The sequence below is a fragment of the Rosa chinensis genome, chromosome 2 (genome assembly GCF_002994745.2).
Source record: "Rosa chinensis cultivar Old Blush chromosome 2, RchiOBHm-V2, whole genome shotgun sequence".
In the NCBI taxonomy this organism is placed as follows: Eukaryota; Viridiplantae; Streptophyta; class Magnoliopsida; order Rosales; family Rosaceae; genus Rosa; species Rosa chinensis.
The window spans coordinates 204,587-223,174 of NC_037089.1; the positions used below are offsets into that span (position 1 = coordinate 204,587).

The window sequence follows — 18,588 nt, forward strand, 5'->3', positions numbered from 1 at the left end:
GGAATTGTTTTTCAAACCCTTGAATTCACTTGATTTTTTTTTTACTTGGTTCTTCTGTGTGTTTGATGACAATGAGTGAAATCAACGCTACAAAAACAACATGAAAGAGATAATGGGGGAGTGCTAGTTCGATTGCAAAGAAGCACAAAAATGACGACCAAAAACAGGTTCAACAAGAGCCAAAGCCAATGGGTGAAACGTAAGCGAAAGAGAGCGTGAAAGGGAGAAGAGAATTGCTAGTTGGATTGCAAAGAAGGCCAAGAGCGAGGTCCAACCAGTCCCAATGCTTAAGCAAAAGCGTGCAGGAGAGTCCAGGGATCAAGAGGAAGTAAACTTCTTAAGTGGGGAATTGAGGACCTCGTGAATTAAGGACTGTTAACTGTTTGAGGCTTTTTGATGAGATTAAGGAATGCGAGTGATAAATGATGTAGCTTTTTGAAATTTGAGGTGATGGAATCCCATCGAGCAAGTAAAACACATCTGGAACTCTGTAAGGCTGTGACTTCTTCTGAGAAGTGAGAAGCTAGCTAGGCCTAGGAGTGGATCAGCAGGTACATGCCTGCTGGGTGCTTGGCTCCCTAAACCCATTTGTTACATAAAGAAGCCATAAGATAACGAAAAGAACCCGGGATCCCTTTTTCTTTTCTTTTTTATTCATATCTAATTTTGTTGGGCAAAGCCACTCCTCCTGGACCTGGACCTGGACCTGGACAGCAGCAGTAGAGAGAATGGAAGAGAGGGAGGACCTGAAGTCAATATTAGCATTCTTACCGGTGGTTGCACGGAGCTGGAGTCTTTTCTGGCCATCCCAAGTGGTGGAGACACTCAAGGACTTGGCCAGAGGTCCCCAGCACAGTGGGGTCAATTCCGGGGAGGTTTTATTCGCAGCCATCTCCGACCTCAGGCGCTCTCTCTCTCTCTCCTCCTCTCATCCTCTCACTCCTTGTGTCGCTGACGGATACGCCCTCTTCTTCGATGAGGTAGGGCACTCACTCATAGTCATTGTCATAGACATGCAGCCCCACTAATTCAATTGCATTACACAATCATATCATATGACTCTTAACTAAAAAATTGGGCTTTGTGTTGCAGATCATGCCGAGGGACGAATCTGGAAAATGGTTCGGAGAAGTAGTCCCCGCATTAGCAAATTTGCTTTTGCGGTTGCCTTCTTTGTTACAAGTTCACTATCAAAATGCAGATGGGCTTATTAATGGACTCAATACTGCTCTTCGTCTACTTGATTCACAACAACCAGGAATAGTGTTCCTCAGCCAGGTATTTTTCTTTGCTTCTTCATGAATTCCGGCTTCTTCTTTTTTCTTTTTTTCCCCCCTTATCTTTCGCTTCCATATCTGAAGAAAATTACTCACTGCTATGCTTTGCATGAAAACTTATAAGAAGTTCGAGTATTTGGCTCATATGTTCTTATCATACAATGCCATCTCTCAGAAAACTGAATATGTTGAGTGCTCAAAACGACTATCATTTTCATTTTGGAAAGAAAAAAAAAAAAAAGAGTGAAACTTGGCTTCTGAGAATCTGAAACCTCCATTGTTATGCTGGTAATTATCTGCCCAATCTCTCCCAAAGAAAAGACTTATCTTTTTTTTAAATTTTTTTTTATATAATTTTTTTATTTTATAGATTCTTGCTGAAGGTTCTACTTTATTTGTCATGTTGTTTGGTAGATTACATGTATGGCAGTTTTACTCTTTCATAAGTTAGACACTAGTTTTTGAACAATGATATTCCTTCTTTACTTTAAAAGAACTTCCTATATTGTTGTATAGTTTTGCTGATTTTTGTGTACGTTGCATTTCAGGAACTAATTAGTGCTCTTCTTGGGTGCTCTCTATTTTGTTTGTTCCCAGTCATTGATAGAAGTGCCAAACATCTCCCAACAATCAACTTTGATCATTTGTTTGAGTATGTGACACTTTCATTCCTTGGAATCTCTTTCTTTAATTTTTTTCTTTCTTTCTAACTTTCTATTTCACACATTTAGTGGTACAGATAGGGAGTTGGGGCATTTTCAGTTATTCTGCTAGATATGTTCCCATGCTATTTTAAAAGACATCTTGTCGCCCATTTTTCTGTACTTGTTTGAGACTATTAATAGATACATTCTCATGTTATTTGCTCATTTATACTCACTACCTCATATTTATTTTCAGCGCTCTATATGACAGTCATAATCAAAAGCAGGAGAGTAAGATATGGTGCATTATACACTACTTTGAAAAGATAACTTCACGTATGCCTACTGGTTTTGTGTCGTTCGAGCGGAAAGTACTTCCTTTGGAACAAACTCCACTAAGAATTTCTTATCCGAAGGCTGAGTTTTGGAGAAATTCAGTCATTCCACTCTGCCGTTTTGAGGTAAAATATGACAGATGGTTAATAATTAATGCTAAGCCACAAGTTATATGCAGATGAATTGTTCTAAATTCTGTTAACCAAATCTTCTTGTAATTCAGTTCAGGCACTCACAACCAACTTGTTAAGTTCTCGTTGCGTGTCATTCTAGGTTCACAGGTCAGGCTTGATAGAAGATCAATCAAGTGGAGCTCTCGAAGTTGATTTTGCAAACAAGTATATAGGAGGTGGTGCTCTTCATAGGGGCTGTGTACAGGTCTGATATATATTTTTTCTTCTTCCTCATATATTTTCACCCAAGTATATGCCTGCAATTTTCAAACTATATTTTTATTTTATACCTTCTCCTGATTCACCCAGGCCATGATCTAATTGCAGAAGCACCTAATATTATTTGTTATTATCATCTCGTAGGAAGAGATCCGTTTCATGATCAACCCCGAGTTAATTGCCAGCATGCTGTTCATGCCTTCTATGGCAGATAATGAGGCTATAGAAATTGTTGGAGCCGAAAGATTTTCAAATTATACAGGGTGTGTACTGTAAGCACATAAACACACACACACACACATGTTAGAATATATAAATTTCATCCATTTAACTTGGTTACTGTTGAAATTATTTCTAACTCTGATATCTTCTTTTTTTTTAAGTGGTGTAGGTATGCTTCTTCATTTCGTTTTTCTGGTGACTATGTGGATGAAAGGGATGCAGACTCTTTTGGAAGACGTAAAACCAGGATTATTGCAATAGATGCGTTATGCAGCCCAGGGATGAAACAGTATAAACAAGAGTTAATCCTCCGGTATGTATATTTTAGTTAACACTACTGCAAGTGTGCTCCCGTATATATAAAATTTATATAAAGTGGTGATAAAATATCAATTGAAAGTGCTGGGCCAAAAACGGGCAGACTTGTACCAATTAGGACAAGCATTTTGGTTGAAATGGTTTAGTAATTTGGCTAGTGGCAATGATAGCCAGCTGCACCTGCAAATAAATGTACTGTTCCCTTTAGAAGTGTTGCAAGGACAAGTTACAGAAAAACATAAGTGAAGTCCATGAGCACATTCTTTGAAACATGGTAGACAGAGTTCATTGATTTAACGGGTTCTGCCATTATGTATAATATGTCTATGGTCAAATAACTGAAGTTTGAATATGTTGAACCATCATATGTACATATGGTTCTCCTTTGTGTAACCTTTTCTTAATCAGAACTTTTATCTCTCCTACTTGTTGATTTCAACAGGGAGACCAATAAGGCATTCTGTGGCTTTCTTCATCAATCGAAATGTCAGGAGTACAGTAGATTGGTTCGAGAGAATGAACGACTGAACAGAGATTCTGCTATGATTCGATCTTTGGATTATGTGGTTGATATTGGGATTGCAACTGGGAATTGGGGATGTGGTGCTTTCGGAGGAGATCCTGAAGTGAAGGCCATAGTTCAATGGCTTGCTGCATCTCAGGTAGTTGTTTTTAGCCTTCGTAACAAGTATGGAAAGAGATGGAGGTTTTCTATTTTCAGAAAAGAAAATTTTGAAAAGCCTTGATGGTACACTTAGACAAGTCCATGAAGATTCTCTGATTATACTTCAATAAAATAACAAGGGTTAGCTGAAAATGACTGTAATGAGGTTGCATTTGTTTCAGGCACAAAGACCTTTCATTTCATACTACACTTTTGGCATGAAGGCATTGGAAAACTTGGACCGGGTACTGATTTTTTATTGCTTAGTTTGAGCTCTTTCTTTCCCCTAAAAGAGATGCTTGGCTTTTTTCTGGCAACGAGGAACTTCCATCTTGTTGATGAAGTGTCTCACCACTTGCAAAACTAATTCGTACTCGTACCAATGAATATGAGGAACCAACTGTTTTTGGTACCCTAAAGCACAAATAAATGAATTTTATAAATATGGAATGAGCTTTGCTGTTATGTTTTATATGTGCCTTGCTTATCCCAAATGTTTTCAGTTTTCCAGACCAAGTTTAGCTGTGAATTATACCCCCAAACTCATGTTAAGATTTTCTCTTTACTTTGTGGAGTAGGTAAGTCGATGGATACAGCTGCACCAATGGACAGTAGGAGAACTCTGGGATCTGTTGGTGGATTACTCATTGCAGAGATTGAAGGGAGAGACTAATGATGGATTCTTTACATGGCTTCTTCCATCTCTACTAGCCAGTGATACTGAGATGTTGGATTTGCCTGATGATTGAATGACTGACTGACTGACTGACTGACTGTTGTTGTAGCCTGGTTTTCTATTCCTGTGTTTATATGCCTTTCTTTCCTCTGCATTTTAGTATACTTAGGCTGTAAAGATTATTTTCATAATTTAGAATTTTAGAGCTTTGGTGAATTGGGCCAAGGGTAGAAACGGCTTTCTTGCATATGGAATTGGGCCCAATCTGTACAAGACGAGGAGTATGAACTAAGCAACTCCCAACAAAATGTACCTTCAATTCTATTTTTTCCCTCAAAAAAAAAAAAAAAAAAAAAAAAACAAATTATCATCTAAGAAAGTGTTGTACAACAGAAATCCGATATTCTAAACAATTTGATGCGTAATTTTGGTGACCAAGAGTATATTTCTGGTACCGGATATATAGTTATAGTAGTGAAAAAAGTAGGTACGAAGACGGAGGACCATTTACAAAGTGGGCTTTTCACTGCCGAATCGAAGCCCATTTTGTCGCTTTACGTACCACCTTATCTGGTCTGTGAGCTGTTCTGGGGTTTTAGCTGGGGGTTCCCATCTGCCAGGAGAAGCCAGTTAAGGTCAGCTTTCTCTTCATATTCTTCAAATTAAGGAACTTGTTTCCAGCTACATGTATGAAATGAATCAAACTAGTCTGACTGACTGTTTAATTTGTTGCATGTTGTTGGTTTTAGACTGATTGTGTGTTGAAATGGCTCTGCAACATGCTATGAGGCTCCCATATCTCTTCTCCTCATCAACACACAACAAACCCATTTCGTTGATTAGTCGTCAAGGGCATCAATTCAGGGCAGTCAGCACAAAAAGAAGATTGTATGCCTCTAGTTCAGGCGACCCCTATTTGATGGATTCTGATGAGAGACGTGAATGGAGAGAGAAAATTAGACAAGTGTTGGATAAAAACCCGGATGTGGAGGAGGAGCTAGAACCTACTGATAGGACCAGGAAAGTGCAGGACCTTCTGGCCAACTATCCTCTCGTTGTGGATGAGGATGATCCTGAATGGCCTGATGATGCCGACGGCCGTGGTTTCAAGTTGGATCAATTCTTTGACAAGATTACCATCAACAACACTCCAAGGAAGGATGACGACGATGATAGTGACAATGAACTAGTATGGCAAGATGATAATTATATTCGTCCCATCAAAGATATAACCACTGCTGAATGGGAAGAGACCGTTTTCAAGGACATTAGCCCTTTGGTCATTCTTGTACATAATCGCTATAAAAGGTTTTTTTTTTTCTTTGTGATTCTTTACTTGTTAATAGTCATTGTTGAAGTTTATGGTTCCAGGTGGCTCCCTTTTTTCTTCTGTTTATAATTTTTCCTTCTGTTAGGTATCTAATTTTGTTGTACGGTCCTGCCTACTGATTTCCAACTCTACCATGAGACTGCTATTTATGTGACATTGTCTGTTTGAAAATTGTTAACATTTTATTACTCTCTTCAGACCAAAAGAGAATGAAAAAATTCGGGCTGAACTGGATAAGGCTGTACAAATTATATGGAATTGCAGGCTACCTTCACCAAGAGTAAGACTAGGAGTTATACTGTGATTAGTACTGTCTAGTGTCATTGCCCCGCTCTGATCATCCTTGCTATTGTTTCATTGTCAACAGTGTATTGCAATTGATGCTGTTACTGAGCATGACTTGGTTTCTGCTCTCCAAGTGTCTGTCTACCCCGAGATCATCTTCACCAAGGCTGGGAAGATCTTGTATCGTGACAAAGGTAATTTTCAACTTTGGAACAGATGTGCTTCATTCTTGATTCTGTTTCTGCCTTGCAGCATGATTTCAACTCCTCTTTCTTTTTTTGTCATGTTTCTAGCAATACGAAGCGGAGATGAGCTCTCAAAAGTAATGGCTTTCTTTTACTATGGAGCAGCCAAACCAGCTTGTTTGAATGGAATTGGTGATAGGCAGGAAGAAATTCCATCCATTCCTATCAATGCCCAACCATGATATTAGAATGATGAAATCTTGCTGAAATTGAAACGGTAACTTCACCTCTAGTTGCTATTGTTGTTCATAATTTTTCTGATCTCTATCTGAAACTAAAATGATATGAGAAACTAGTTACTAGTGCTACTCATGTCTATCATAAATTAATGGGGTTTTCCACCGTTGATGTCGAAACTATGAGTTCATGGATGGACACGTGATAGTAAACGTTCCAAGTAATTTTGCTTTTTATTTGGGCATTGCCTGCGTATACAAAGAAGGTCCATTCTAGCGCAATCTGTGCCTGGCTATGTGCACTTGTATGCACACATCCACACACACAGAATTACAAGACTCTTATTGTTTTAATTGAAATATGATTTGTGTGTCTGAATCGTATATATGACATTGTACAGTTTGTATCATAATATTTGAACTGTGCCAACGGTTAGATGACTATAGGGCCCTGAAAGCACAAATTCATCAGAATCAGATCACTCATTGTGAACACCACAGCAACAGAAGGCTTGGTGGTAATGAAAGCGGAAGGCAAACAGCTGGCCACGGTTTGAGCCATTAAACTTGCAGTCGGCCACACCCACAGTTCGTTTCTTTGTTTTACCTCCAAAAACAGTGAGGCATTTTCCTGTACTGCGAGAGACCCAGAAACGGAACTCGTTGTGATTTAGTTTCTTAGGGGGACTATAAGACTTCCAGTCAGCATCTGCTAAGCTTTCCAGTGATTTCAATGATCGAAGGCTGACCTTGTCTTGCTTGTCCACAGTAAGGTAGGTTTGTCCGCCTGAGCATTTGTCCATGTAGTTGCTGAACCTGCACAGTTTAACACAAACAATTATTTGATGATTGCAGTGTCATCTTGCTCATAAGTAAATACTCATTTGGTTTTATGGAAAAAAGTCAAATACCTGAGATCAGATTACACTTCCATTAGGACTGGGAATATCTATAGAATGAGAAAAATTAGCCATAGTTTGTACCTGACTCTTACTACCTTAACTCCTTAAAGAGTACTAGATCATTTGGTTAATAGAAGCTGCAGCAGAGAAAGAAAACTGCTGAAAAGGTTGAGGTCCTTGACTCCTGAGGCATTGGGCAATTATTCTGTTCTTTGCATATTGCATGTTTGTTTACGAATTTGGTTCCTTGGTATTCTTTTTCTTTAATTGCAGATACATAACAAATTAAAGTAGGATGAGCATACCTGTGATAACCAGAAGCTGAACCAGAAGTAGATTTCCATCCGAAATAAGCATTGTATTTTGTTGATTGGCCACCTTTGATATTTGGCACTGAATAAACTCCTTTGTCATGCAAATCCACATAGTCAGACTGTAAAGCACCAGCAATAAGAGTGTTGTCAAATGCTGTCATGTGGGGGTAGGCTTCACTTGGAGGGCATTTACTGGAGTCGCATTTGGAGCACTGGTTGCAAAGCCGAACACTCTTCAAATGTGGGACTGGAGTTGCCCCATGGGCACGATCAATAGAAGTAGTCGTCACCAGGACAAGCAGCAGGCAGAGAGAAAGGGCTACCATCCCCATGTTCGTATATTTTGTTGTTCAATGCCTCTCTGTATATATAACTCTATTGTTGGTAATTCCTAAGTAGAGATTGTGTTTGTTTTATAGGCTCTCTTGTTCTTGATTTTATCACTCGTATTTGTTCTGAATCTGATTTATGGAACTTAAGTTGGGATTCATCTGCATGGCTGTCAATTATTTATAATAGACAGAATAGCTGGTAATAGCTATGTTTGTCCTTTCCACTCTGATATTGATGGCTAATTAGATCCTTTGCAATATAATATATAGACGCGTCCCCCTCAGCCTGTTAACACTTTTGTTTGGGCCGGTCCATCTAATAAATGGGCCGGGCCTTGATGGTCTATCTGAAAAACAGTAGGCCCACATCCGAAAATGAGAAGACTATTAGGTAGAGCAAGCAATGAGAATAGCGCAATCAAGTATATCCTCCGAGGATATACGGGAATGATCCTGGTATATTCTTTTTCTACGATAATAGGAGGTCATCGATGGCAACATGTACTGGTGGTATCTTTCACAGTGCTAGAGTCTGTGTCTCTGTGCTAAGCTCGCTAGCTATGCAAGTGATAGAGCTTTTCTTCTTCCATTGATCGGATCGTCTCTCTGTAATCTGTATTGTACGTTATGATTTGCAGCAGTGGATATGTTTGTTTATGGTCATCTAGTTATTCGATATTCCATCTGCTTCAAGTACCTACTGTTCATTTGGTACGTTAGTCGTTATGATTAGATGACCATCAACAAACACATTCATGAACCGTCATATATGACATGCCTGCATTAGCTTCCTCTCCGGCCTGCTTCAATACTCATCCCTGTTCATCAATTATCCTTACCGGCCTTCATCCATCCACCGCAATTATTTTTATTTTTTTTCAAGTTTTTGGTACTGTATCCGGAAGATCCATTAATGTACTCTGTCAAATGTACATCGTAGGTTTCAATTCCCATACATTTCTTCTCCGACAGATCTTTAATTTGTGTAGTGGTGTAGTATGTAAGTTGCCCTTTTGTTTCTTTGGATAATTTCCATCTATGACAGTACGTGGTCATGGATAGATTATTTGGTTGGTTTATTAATTAAAGAAGGAGAATTAGTGGTGTTGTATGGATCATACTTTTATGTCTCTGGGGAACTTACTGCTCAGTGAACACTTTACTCACATTAAACTTTTTATTGACTCTTAGTAAACCTTCTAATCTCTAAACCTCAAACACGTTACTGATCTCCAATACCTTAATTTGTGTAAATGGTGTAGTATGTAAGTTGCCCTCTTTGTTGGCTTAATGGATTGGTCAATTTTCATCGTGGTCGTAGATCGATACTTGGTTGTTAATTAATTAATGCCGATGCTGATTGCTGCAGTACGTAATGACTTGTGGTATATATCTTGAATAGTTAGCCAAAGACAACGGATCAATTACCACCGTTCACATCTATATGTTCGGTCAAATATATCGACATACAATACCGATCTATCAGTCATGTTCAAAACAAAAATACATATGTGATACTGGTTCTCTCTCTCAATCATATACAAGAACCATACTAATTAATTCAATAGTTGCAGGGAGAGCACTAATTAACCAACAATTTGTTTTGAGAATAATCTTCATAATTTCACTACCAAGAAGAGGATTACAGATTGATGGAGTTGAAAGTACTAGCACTGCAAGCAACACATTAATTGTGCATGACTTATAGGAATAGTTTCAAGCTAGACAGCACCAGAAATGCAGGATGAGAACAACGATGATCTATGGCTCCTAAACCGGACAAGTTGCTTTGCCTGTTGACGATCATTGACCTTTGTCATCTGCTGATTGTTATTATTGTAGTAATTACTGCCCTGATCTAGCTCCTCTGCGATTCCAAATGAATAGCCTCGATCACCAACTACAGAAACAGATTTGTGGCGTCGGTGGTGAAGGCGATGATCAGTTGTAGCATTGATCTGCTGGATATTAACAGCAGGTGGTGTGATATAGAGGTAATTGCTTTGAGTAGCGCTTCCATGCACAGCTGCTGCTGCAGTAGTACTAGTATATTGATGATGAGCTGGAGCAACGTCGTCGTCGACGAAGAAGTAAGGGGTTTGAACTGAGAGAGTCCTCCTGTGTTTCTGCCCCCTCATGTTCCTCTTAATCGCCTTGCACACCAATGGGATCAGACCCTCCATAGCTTAAGCTTATATATCTATCAGATTCGAGAGTCGATCAGCTAACAATTAAGCTGCTCAAGTCTCTTATGTACGTACGTACGTGATCGATGAATATGAATCGCTCAGCTCGATCAAACCAACAAGCAATTAGCACCTGCTAACGAATTTGAGGGCAGTGAGCAAGCAAGCCGATGACATCGCGTGTGTGTGTGTATATATACATATAATGTTCATTCATATCTCACTGTTAAGACGTTGGACTACGGATTTGGTCATTTCTGATGGTTTAAAACTTTAAATATTGGCATGCTTGCTTGTATTATATTAAGTACATTCTTAAGGGGCGGCCTGGAAATGGTCAGTCGAATACGCATTTAGCTAGTTATTGACTTTTAACAGGCTAATCAAAATCGAATGGCCCATACGTCCATTATTGGCCAAGTTCCAACTAGAAGATTCTTATTAATTAATTCGTCTCTATATATTAATCCATGTCATTTTATTACTTAAGACTAATATTAATGGGCTTTTTATTTTTATTTTTTATCAAATCATCATCTATACTTCATTCAAGCAGAAGGAAAGTTACAAGCAGGGATGCAATGTCGTACAACAGCCAAAAAACCTACTTCGAACTCAAGTCTGATCATCTGATCTGAACATACCTTTCAAATTTTAAAAACAAAAAATGGAGCTAAACTCTCCAGAACACCAATAAGGGTACAAATGACCAAAATCCAGCAAACGGGCCACAACATGGTTCGAGCCAAAGCCGGCATACCAACCAGATCCAAGAAGGAAGACTTGGGCGCGACTTTCTTTCTTATATGCATATCGAGGTAGGTAGTGTGATACAGCAATAGATGGTGTTGCGTCTATTCACCATACAACAAGCAACCCAGAAAAGAAAAACGGATAAAATGCATCATCGTCGTTATCATCCTAATTAGTTTATGTATTTAGCCAAAATTAAGAAGAATATCTGTTTTTTTGTTGACCTGGTCAAGCACTCAAGCTTAGCTTAGGGTTGTACACCCATTTGCCAATGGCATGCTAATATCTAATATCAATATATCATATTATATGGTCAACGAGTATATCAAACATTCTAAACATCTATCCATCCACATACTCGCCTCAAAGTTATTCCTTTTCAACGTCTTGACACAGAGAAAAAGTTAGATGCAGCAACCGTGTCATGTCAACTAATCGATCGAAACCCTTCATTTTACATTGTAATATCAACAAATTTTCTGTCACGAAGTGAAATGCTAAAATTCCTCAACAAATTTTCTGCTTGCATATGATTGGTAAATCAAGCATATAATGTGACACCATCGCCTCATTCAAAAGTTTATTTTAATACTGATTGTTGTGTGGACTCATATTTAGCTAAGATCATCTTTATTATCAATGCATCACAATTAAATTGTTTTAGATAAGTTCAAGCAGCAAGGTGGAATGAAAATTACGCCACTAAAAAGAAAACAATGGTATATAATTAGTCTGTTTACATACATAGTGAACGCATATCTAGGGGACGAGGCAAAGAGTTAAAAGAAAATATGTGCTATGTTAACTTATGGTAACAATGTGATCTATTGAGTTGAGAGGAAAATGAGATATCGTGTAAAGACAACATAGGCACGATGACTCAAACTACAATGTTTAAAAATCATTAGTTGTGTTTGTAATTAAAGTTTATTGTTTATTCTACTTCAAAGATGTCATTACCAAATATATTAAATTGTTTTATAAATATCTTCTTCAACAGATATACCGATTTTTTTCTAGATTAGAAAGAAAACAAATTAAAGATAAGTTGTTAGAAATAGCTTTTAAAAGACTTATTTAATTTTTTATTTTTTGGCTAAGAGAAGGAATCACGTCCGCGCTTGAAGCTCTCCCATATTTGAGTTGTTCTTTAATGACAAATTGTTGACACAAACATATGAACAGATGCCAAAGATTAAGCCAGCAAGGACATCAAAAGAGATTAGCCGGCATGACATGGTTGGGACAATATAATACTATAATGTGCTTTCTTGTTCACCTAATCCACTTGCAAAATTATATCGAGTTTCGATTGATCATTGAGACAAATCTCTAGGGCTGTCATTGAATTCAATGTGCCGCAGTCGCACGATACCGGGCATATAAATTATGCATAACGTGTAGTATGCACCAACATTCACCTCCAAGGTTGGTAAATATATGCTCTTTCCAATTACGAAAAGAGAAGCAAATTGGCCACCTCCCTCACTATCACTACAAAATCATGCGATCTGATCCATCTAATTCTTTACAAACCAAAAATAAGCTCCCTCTCCCACCCCGTCTCTCCCTCCCTAAAAATGTATGGACAGAGGAAACAATAGTTTTAATCCAGGTAGAACAGCGTCACAATTTTGCGGAGATTTTTTGCCTCTTGACATGTTTCCATTAACAATTTACTGTCATGGAACGCAAAGCATATTACTTGCTGTACATGTGAAATGATGTCCATATTGCACAACCTGCATTTTCAAAATGAGAAACCGAATAAGAATCCATAACATCAAACTTGGGACTAATTAGAGATATGATGTCTGCCTCGGCTCCTAAATTTCTAAGCTAACAATTATTGGAGTTTGACCATCAGCATCTTTATAATCATCCCAAAAACAGAGACTGAAGGGGAAAAAAGCGAGGAGAGAGAGTACAACTCATTCCTGCACTTGTGGTCCTCATGTTAAAACTCACAAATGAGAGCCAGCGAGAACAGCAAAACACCACTCGCTAAGGTCAACAGAAGGAAGCAGACTAAGAAGAGAGTGAGAGACAGCTCTGTATTGCAAGATAATGCATCATCAAAGTATATTTTTCCAGCTTCTAGTAAACCTATTAAAACAATCTGCACTCGAGCAATACAAGTAGATGCTTAAGATAATATGTGGAGTTACTTGTTGGTCAAACCTTGAAACTTTACAGTCTTGACAGAGTCTGGGTGAAACATTAGCTGACCTACAGGCTTAAGCTTAATCGTGGTAAATAGCGCAGTGGTGAACTGGTGACTTACAAGCTTAAACTTCAAGCGGCTCTTTTAGCTTCTGTCTAGACACAAGGATACATATTAAAGGCCAACATGCTTCCACAAACACACTAAGTGACTAGGCTCAAGTCTATTAGGTAATGCAAAAGCAACTATGGCATTTCACCTCAAGACGGGAGATGATAAATATTAACTGTTTTCCATAAATTGATTTCTTATAACACTTTCTGAAGTTTCAGCATGCAACAACATATGGATGTATAGCTATATAACACTGGAAACAAAGGGAAACTGAAATATTAAAAAATAAATAGAGATATAAAAGTGGAGCTACTATCAACCTGCTGGCTTCTAGCAGCGGTAGATGATCATTGTGAGGCTTCTCTATCACATTCTTGACCTGCAAATTTCAGAATATTATCGAATAGCATATCAGTATTAAATTCTGTTCTCATCTGCAGCCAATAAAATTCTTCAATGACCCAGAGGTCAAGATCCTAGTACACAAGACCCTTCTATAGAGGTCAAAGAAGTTGTTCTAGACAAATAGCATCGAAAACCAACAAGGAAAAAGAAGAACAATACTGAAAACCATGATGCAAAAAGCTATTGATAACTGCAGTTCTATAAAAACTACAAGATAAGTAATATTAGAGACGAAAAGCTCTTCAGAAATGTTATTTTCAAGAAAATTCTTACTTTTGACAATAATTCCTGGCTCTCTGGAGGTTGCTTTTTTAAGCTTTGAGGCAAGATTACAGTAAGCAGTTCTGGTTTCTCTGCTCTTAAAGCACCCCTGATAACAGCTGCATTAGTACCAGATGCCCCTGATGTATAAATGTGATTTTTCTGCAAAGAAAAGTTCACAAGCAAACAAGGGCACTAGTCATTTAGATCCAGCGTTTAACTGATGAAGGCCAGTATTACTGAACATTTGATATTCTCAGTCAGTACTCAGTGCTCATAATCCCAGGATGCAAAATAACACAAATTTACAGCTCTTACAGTGATAACCATCGCATAACTAAGTATCTCAATAAGTTCTTGATGCATGAATCCCATATTCCGGGTCCCAAAAAAGCCAATTGATCTGGGGCCTTGTTGCTGAATGGCTAATAACTCCTGCACATTTTGTTACACAAAAGAAACTGTAAAAATCAGCAAAAGTAGCAGCAAAGTAAGACTGAGAGTAATTCAAGTTGCTACTAAACTTAAAAATGAAAGACAGAACAAAATGACAAACTACACTTAAACAAAGCATGCAAGATCTTCCAAGAGATGTAGATGCTGCCAAAAGGATTATTAAGAAGGGTCTTTCTAAATGTACCCAGCAAAAATCTTTTTACACCCAGCCCTAACAAAATTAACCCAATTATTCCAATATTATCCTTTATTTGAAAAAAAAAAGTTTGCTGCACAGCCTGCACTTCATTGCTGAATTTCAGAATTTTTCTGTTAAACAAGAAACCAGATGAAGGTTTTTTTAATTCAATTTTCAGTTTCTACTCCTATTATTCTATATAAGAGAAGATTTGGTTGGGCATCTTATCTAGCAATGAGTATATCATCAATATTAACACATTCCTCCATTCTTCTTTGGAATGCATAAGCATCTAGTTCTTGGAAATTAATTCTAGTTCTCATATTGGAAGAGAAAACAGATGGCTCATATTGGGGGGAAGGGAAGTGGGGATGCAGATGGCTGCCAAGTTCTATGGGGAAGACGATGCATGCTGCAAGTTCTTTTTTTTCCAGTTACTATTAGTTGTTTAATGAAAAAGGGCAAATCTGGAAATTAGACAAATGTTTGCTAGGGCTGGGTGTATAAAGATTTTTGCTGGGTACATTTAGAAACACCCTATTAAAAAATATCTAACAAACCAATTTAGAATGCATAACTACCCCAAATTCCCAAATTTTTGGTCTGTAAAAAGTCACTACATACTATAGTTCTTATAAAGCTTTGGCTAATCACATACGAGACAACCAACATAGGTCCATATTATTATAGAAAACCAGACAAAAATAATTATCAAAAGATATCTAAGCACCCTCATTTTGACTACATTTGTCCTAAATCATGCCTTTTAGGTCCCAAATTATTTGTTTGCTTGCTAAACTTTGGTTGAGCACAAATATGAAAACTGATGATTACCAAATTATTACATTATTGTCCCTAGAACAATAACTGTCTATATTGAACAACTATTACTTACTGTTACTGAGAAATAAATAAGGATGCATTGCTAAATGCTAATGGTTGAGGCTAAATTATGTTATATGCTTGACAATGCAGGAAGATTTGTGATTTCAAATGTTAACAATTGAGTGTAAACATGTTGATGAATGGTTAATCTATTTCTCGTTGTTTGAATTGATTTCTGTTTCTCTGTGTTTATACCTGAATATGGATGTGTGATTATGTATACAGTAGAATTAACTCATTCTATGTCTAAACAAGGGGAGATTGTTTAAATATTTAGAAGAAAATATCATGTGTATGCACCCACAGACAAATGTGTGAAAGTCTCTTATATAGTATGATATTTTGTTAATTGGAAGTCATTAACTAGAGCTATGCAGATTTGTGGTAGAATCGAAACCTTAGTGGTTTCTCCAATTGAATTTATTTAAAAATGAGTCAAGTTTTGAATTAGTTAGATAAGAACTTTGGAATTAAATTCTTCCACAGCAGTTCTTGTGTGAACAATTCCACAATGCATCCTGAGTCTATATGTCATCCATATACTTGTGAGTTACTGTGGTTTAAAGTTGGCATCAACAATAAAATTTGACAAGGTTTGGTAAAGGAAGGAATCTTGAATGCCACACTGGCCCCCATGCTGACATAAAAGAACGAAATAAAAACGGTAAAAGAAAGAGAGAAGGAATGGAATGAAATGAAGCCAAATAGAAGAGTAGCACACCTGTAGATAATCCACATCAGCTGCAGGTCTAAACTCTGAAACCATAACTGCTCCGGATCCTTCAACAACAGATTGAGCTTGAGTTGGGATTTGGGTGCCTATTTCTTCATCGGAACCAAACATGTTCATGCCACTCTTGTCTTCAGTTGATCGATTATCAATATCTTGATCTCTTCTCATTTGTCCGCAAAGCCACTATACCAGTACAGAAAAACAGAGCCCCTGGTAGTAAATCATTAGTGAAAACCAACTGCCCACAAAGAGTGGTGATCATACGAGTTCGAGCTCAACACTAACATGAGTCACTACGTATTGGTTGTTATCGTTAGTCTTACCACTATCAGGAAGGGAAAAAAAAAACAAATTCTGCCTAAAAAATAGTAAAAGAAGGCTTATGCTCTTGACTATTAGTGAAACATGTAATACCAACTAAACTCTGCAAAGACTTATTGCAGTGAAGAGTTGCATTGGCTACGTGTTTGATCCCAAAAAGTTAAGGTGCTCACAGTTCAAGGTTTAAACCCTAAAGGTTCTACAGACTCATACACAGTTAGCTTATTATGTAATTGTAAGCGTGCAGGAGGGCAGGTGGAAGAAGCATTCTAAAGTTTACAATAACAGAAACAGGAAATGCTCTTTTATTTGTTTTGCAATTAGCAAGAAGCCAAAGTAGAATTGGGATCATGCTTGATTCTTACAATAACCAAACAGTGTAAAGCAAATGAAGTGTACAACCACATTAACAAAAAAGACAGAAAGAAACGAGACCCAATTTGTTAAGGACGCTGTCAATTACTATCAGAAGAATAACCGGTAAGGATAACAATTTCAAGGCCTAAAAGAAGTGTCTTTTCCATCACAAGACATATGTAATTCTGGGAATGAAAGCCTAGGGGAGAGGGAGAGAGAGAGATACCTTGCGGCGTTTGGAGTGAGATGAGGTTGTGTTCCAGGCACATGTTTGGTGAGATGAGAGAGAAGAGGAGGAGGAGGAGGAGGAGAAGGATTTGAGGAACTTGGAGGAGGAGGGTAAGTGTAATGGATATCGGGGAGTAATGGTGGGGGTTAGAGGCAAGAAAAGCCTCAAACGTACTGCTGGGCTGCTCATTCCTTCCTTCCTTCCTTGCTGGCTTTGAGGCCGCCGCGAGTAAAGATAAAAAGCTTTTCCTTTCCTTGTGTCTGTCTGTCCGTCTTTCTAAGCCACCCTTTTCCTCTCTCTTTTAGATAATTGCAAAAATCCAATCACAACAAAATTGAATAACAAGAGAGCAGAAGAACAGATATCAAAACAACAACTAATTGTGCATGGAATAAGGAATAGGAATTTCGTATAAAGGATTTTGCTTTGCCCTTCTCTCTTGTTTCTTTTTGGCTTTTGCTCAATCTCAAATCTCAATCTCAATCTCAATCTCAATGGGCTACTACTGCCTGCGTCTGCGTGTCTCCTCCAATCTCTTCTCTTTACTATTATTACTGTTATTCTTATTATTATTATTTTGTATTTATCTTATTTTTGACCTCCACACAACTCTCTCTCGAGAGAGAGAGAGAGGGAGACTTATTATTGCCAAACACTTTATTTTCACCCATATATTCTCTTCGACTATTCTATATGGTCACCACGGTACATTATTCTGACTTATCTCTCTCTAACTTATTATTGCCAACACTTTATATTCTCTTCGACTATTCTATATGGTTACCACGGTACATTATTCTGACTTTAATGCTCTTCCAATCCTCACGTTTCAGGTCTGAGAGCATGAAGGAGTCCAATTCATTCATTACTGTATGCACGAGAAACAGTGTTTCTAACATGAATGGACTTCAGAAACGCTCTGGCAGTCGGAAAGTAAGTGAGAAATATAAGCTACATTAGGAGTGGAGTTGGAGACTTGGAGTTGGGAGCGGTTTAGATTGGATCTGCATGTACCAGCTCAGCTGGTACAAACAAACACGGAGACAAGAAAGAGGGACCAGCACATGGCATTCGAGGTTGATGACAAAAACCTATACCAAAGAGCCAGCCACTCGTTTCAACCCTCCCTCTCCCTCTCACTCTCTTGTTCGCAGCATTAGCATCAGATCCAGCAACAAGTTCTTTGATCACCTTTTATATTTTATGTTTTATTCGCATATAAAAGGTACATTACTTTGTATTTCTTAAGGGGACCAAAACCACCATTGCTCATTTCTGTTTTACTTTATCATTCAAACCGGAACAGACGGCTCACATCGGAGGCATCAGTTGGTGATAATCCAGCTATAATAAGCTAGAGAGCCTTGGCTACACTTTGCCAATCAAAAATGGTGCTGGAAGCCTGGAAAAGACAAAACTGCCATATTCTCGAT

General features: G+C 38.0%; 4 protein-coding genes across 14 annotated transcripts; 2 read left to right on the forward strand and 2 right to left on the reverse strand.

Moving 5' to 3' along the window:
• Positions 1 to 36: 36 nt before the first annotated feature.
• Positions 37 to 4,889, forward strand: LOC112190452 (poly(ADP-ribose) glycohydrolase 1). 3 transcript variants are annotated; one of them, XM_024329878.2, is made up of 10 exons: positions 282 to 980; positions 1,093 to 1,278; positions 1,826 to 1,929; positions 2,178 to 2,382; positions 2,531 to 2,635; positions 2,794 to 2,912; positions 3,041 to 3,184; positions 3,632 to 3,851; positions 4,036 to 4,098; positions 4,432 to 4,889. In XM_024329878.2, exons 1-10 carry the CDS (start codon positions 729 to 731, stop codon positions 4,600 to 4,602), a joined length of 1,569 nt encoding a protein of 522 aa, XP_024185646.1. In that variant the 5' UTR covers positions 282 to 728; the 3' UTR covers positions 4,603 to 4,889. The 3 variants fall into 3 exon arrangements, with proteins under 3 accessions (XP_040370181.1, XP_024185646.1, XP_024185648.1); XM_024329880.2 differs by having other exon boundaries at positions 4,429 to 4,568; XM_040514247.1 differs by lacking the exon at positions 4,036 to 4,098 and having other exon boundaries at positions 37 to 980.
• A 127-nt stretch (positions 4,890 to 5,016) lies between these two features.
• LOC112190454 (thioredoxin-like fold domain-containing protein MRL7L, chloroplastic) lies at positions 5,017 to 8,269 on the forward strand. Of its 8 annotated transcripts, none has more exons than XR_005806200.1 (7): positions 5,017 to 5,164; positions 5,279 to 5,837; positions 6,058 to 6,139; positions 6,227 to 6,338; positions 6,438 to 6,606; positions 6,967 to 7,338; positions 7,741 to 8,269. XR_005806200.1 is itself a non-coding variant. In XM_024329882.2 (6 exons), the coding sequence occupies exons 2-5, from the start codon at positions 5,296 to 5,298 to the stop codon at positions 6,569 to 6,571; spliced, it is 870 nt and encodes a 289-aa protein (XP_024185650.1). In that variant the 5' UTR covers positions 5,017 to 5,164; positions 5,279 to 5,295; the 3' UTR covers positions 6,572 to 6,606; positions 7,741 to 8,269. The 8 variants fall into 8 exon arrangements, 3 of the variants coding, with proteins under 3 accessions (XP_024185650.1, XP_024185651.1, XP_024185652.1); XR_005806204.1 differs by having other exon boundaries at positions 7,896 to 8,269; XR_005806205.1 differs by having other exon boundaries at positions 7,900 to 8,269.
• On the reverse strand, positions 7,009 to 8,145 carry LOC112190457. Its single transcript, XM_024329888.2, has 2 exons — positions 7,773 to 8,145; positions 7,009 to 7,381 (listed from the first exon to the last, which is right to left on the reverse strand). Exons 1-2 carry the CDS (start codon positions 8,111 to 8,113, stop codon positions 7,045 to 7,047), a joined length of 678 nt encoding a protein of 225 aa, XP_024185656.1. The 5' UTR covers positions 8,114 to 8,145; the 3' UTR covers positions 7,009 to 7,044.
• A 4,023-nt stretch (positions 8,270 to 12,292) lies between the features above and the next one.
• Positions 12,293 to 17,714, reverse strand: LOC112186793. Of its 2 annotated transcripts, none has more exons than XM_024325306.2 (6): positions 17,153 to 17,714; positions 16,237 to 16,431; positions 14,315 to 14,431; positions 14,009 to 14,158; positions 13,651 to 13,709; positions 12,293 to 12,794 (listed from the first exon to the last, which is right to left on the reverse strand). In XM_024325306.2, exons 1-6 carry the CDS (start codon positions 17,342 to 17,344, stop codon positions 12,659 to 12,661), a joined length of 849 nt encoding a protein of 282 aa, XP_024181074.1. In that variant the 5' UTR covers positions 17,345 to 17,714; the 3' UTR covers positions 12,293 to 12,658. The 2 variants fall into 2 exon arrangements, with proteins under 2 accessions (XP_024181074.1, XP_024181075.1); XM_024325307.2 differs by having other exon boundaries at positions 16,237 to 16,458; positions 17,153 to 17,296.
• Positions 17,715 to 18,588: the final 874 nt, after the last annotated feature.

What these genes read in the sequence shown, in the direction of transcription:
- LOC112190452 (XM_024329878.2), top strand. Translation starts at nt 729, where the DNA reads ATGGAAGAGAGGGAGGACCTGAAGTCAATATTAGCATTCTTACCGGTG. An exon ending in AGATTTTCAAATTATACAGG is followed by an intron (nt 2,913 to 3,040) that starts GTGTGTACTGTA and finishes TAAGTGGTGTAG; the next exon opens with GTATGCTTCTTCATTTCGTT. An exon ending in AAACAAGAGTTAATCCTCCG is followed by an intron (nt 3,185 to 3,631) that starts GTATGTATATTT and finishes TGATTTCAACAG; the next exon opens with GGAGACCAATAAGGCATTCT.
- LOC112190454 (XM_024329882.2), top strand. Translation starts at nt 5,296, where the DNA reads ATGGCTCTGCAACATGCTATGAGGCTCCCATATCTCTTCTCCTCATCA. An exon ending in GTACATAATCGCTATAAAAG is followed by an intron (nt 5,838 to 6,057) that starts GTTTTTTTTTTT and finishes TACTCTCTTCAG; the next exon opens with ACCAAAAGAGAATGAAAAAA. An exon ending in GATCTTGTATCGTGACAAAG is followed by an intron (nt 6,339 to 6,437) that starts GTAATTTTCAAC and finishes TCATGTTTCTAG; the next exon opens with CAATACGAAGCGGAGATGAG.
- LOC112190457 (XM_024329888.2), bottom strand. Translation starts at nt 8,113, where the DNA reads ATGGGGATGGTAGCCCTTTCTCTCTGCCTGCTGCTTGTCCTGGTGACG. An exon ending in TCAGCTTCTGGTTATCACAG is followed by an intron (nt 7,382 to 7,772) that starts GTATGCTCATCC and finishes TAAACTGTGCAG; the next exon opens with GTTCAGCAACTACATGGACA.
- LOC112186793 (XM_024325306.2), bottom strand. Translation starts at nt 17,344, where the DNA reads ATGAGCAGCCCAGCAGTACGTTTGAGGCTTTTCTTGCCTCTAACCCCC. An exon ending in CTGATGTGGATTATCTACAG is followed by an intron (nt 14,432 to 16,236) that starts GTGTGCTACTCT and finishes CAAAATGTGCAG; the next exon opens with GAGTTATTAGCCATTCAGCA. An exon ending in CCGCTGCTAGAAGCCAGCAG is followed by an intron (nt 12,795 to 13,650) that starts GTTGATAGTAGC and finishes TTGAAAATGCAG; the next exon opens with GTTGTGCAATATGGACATCA.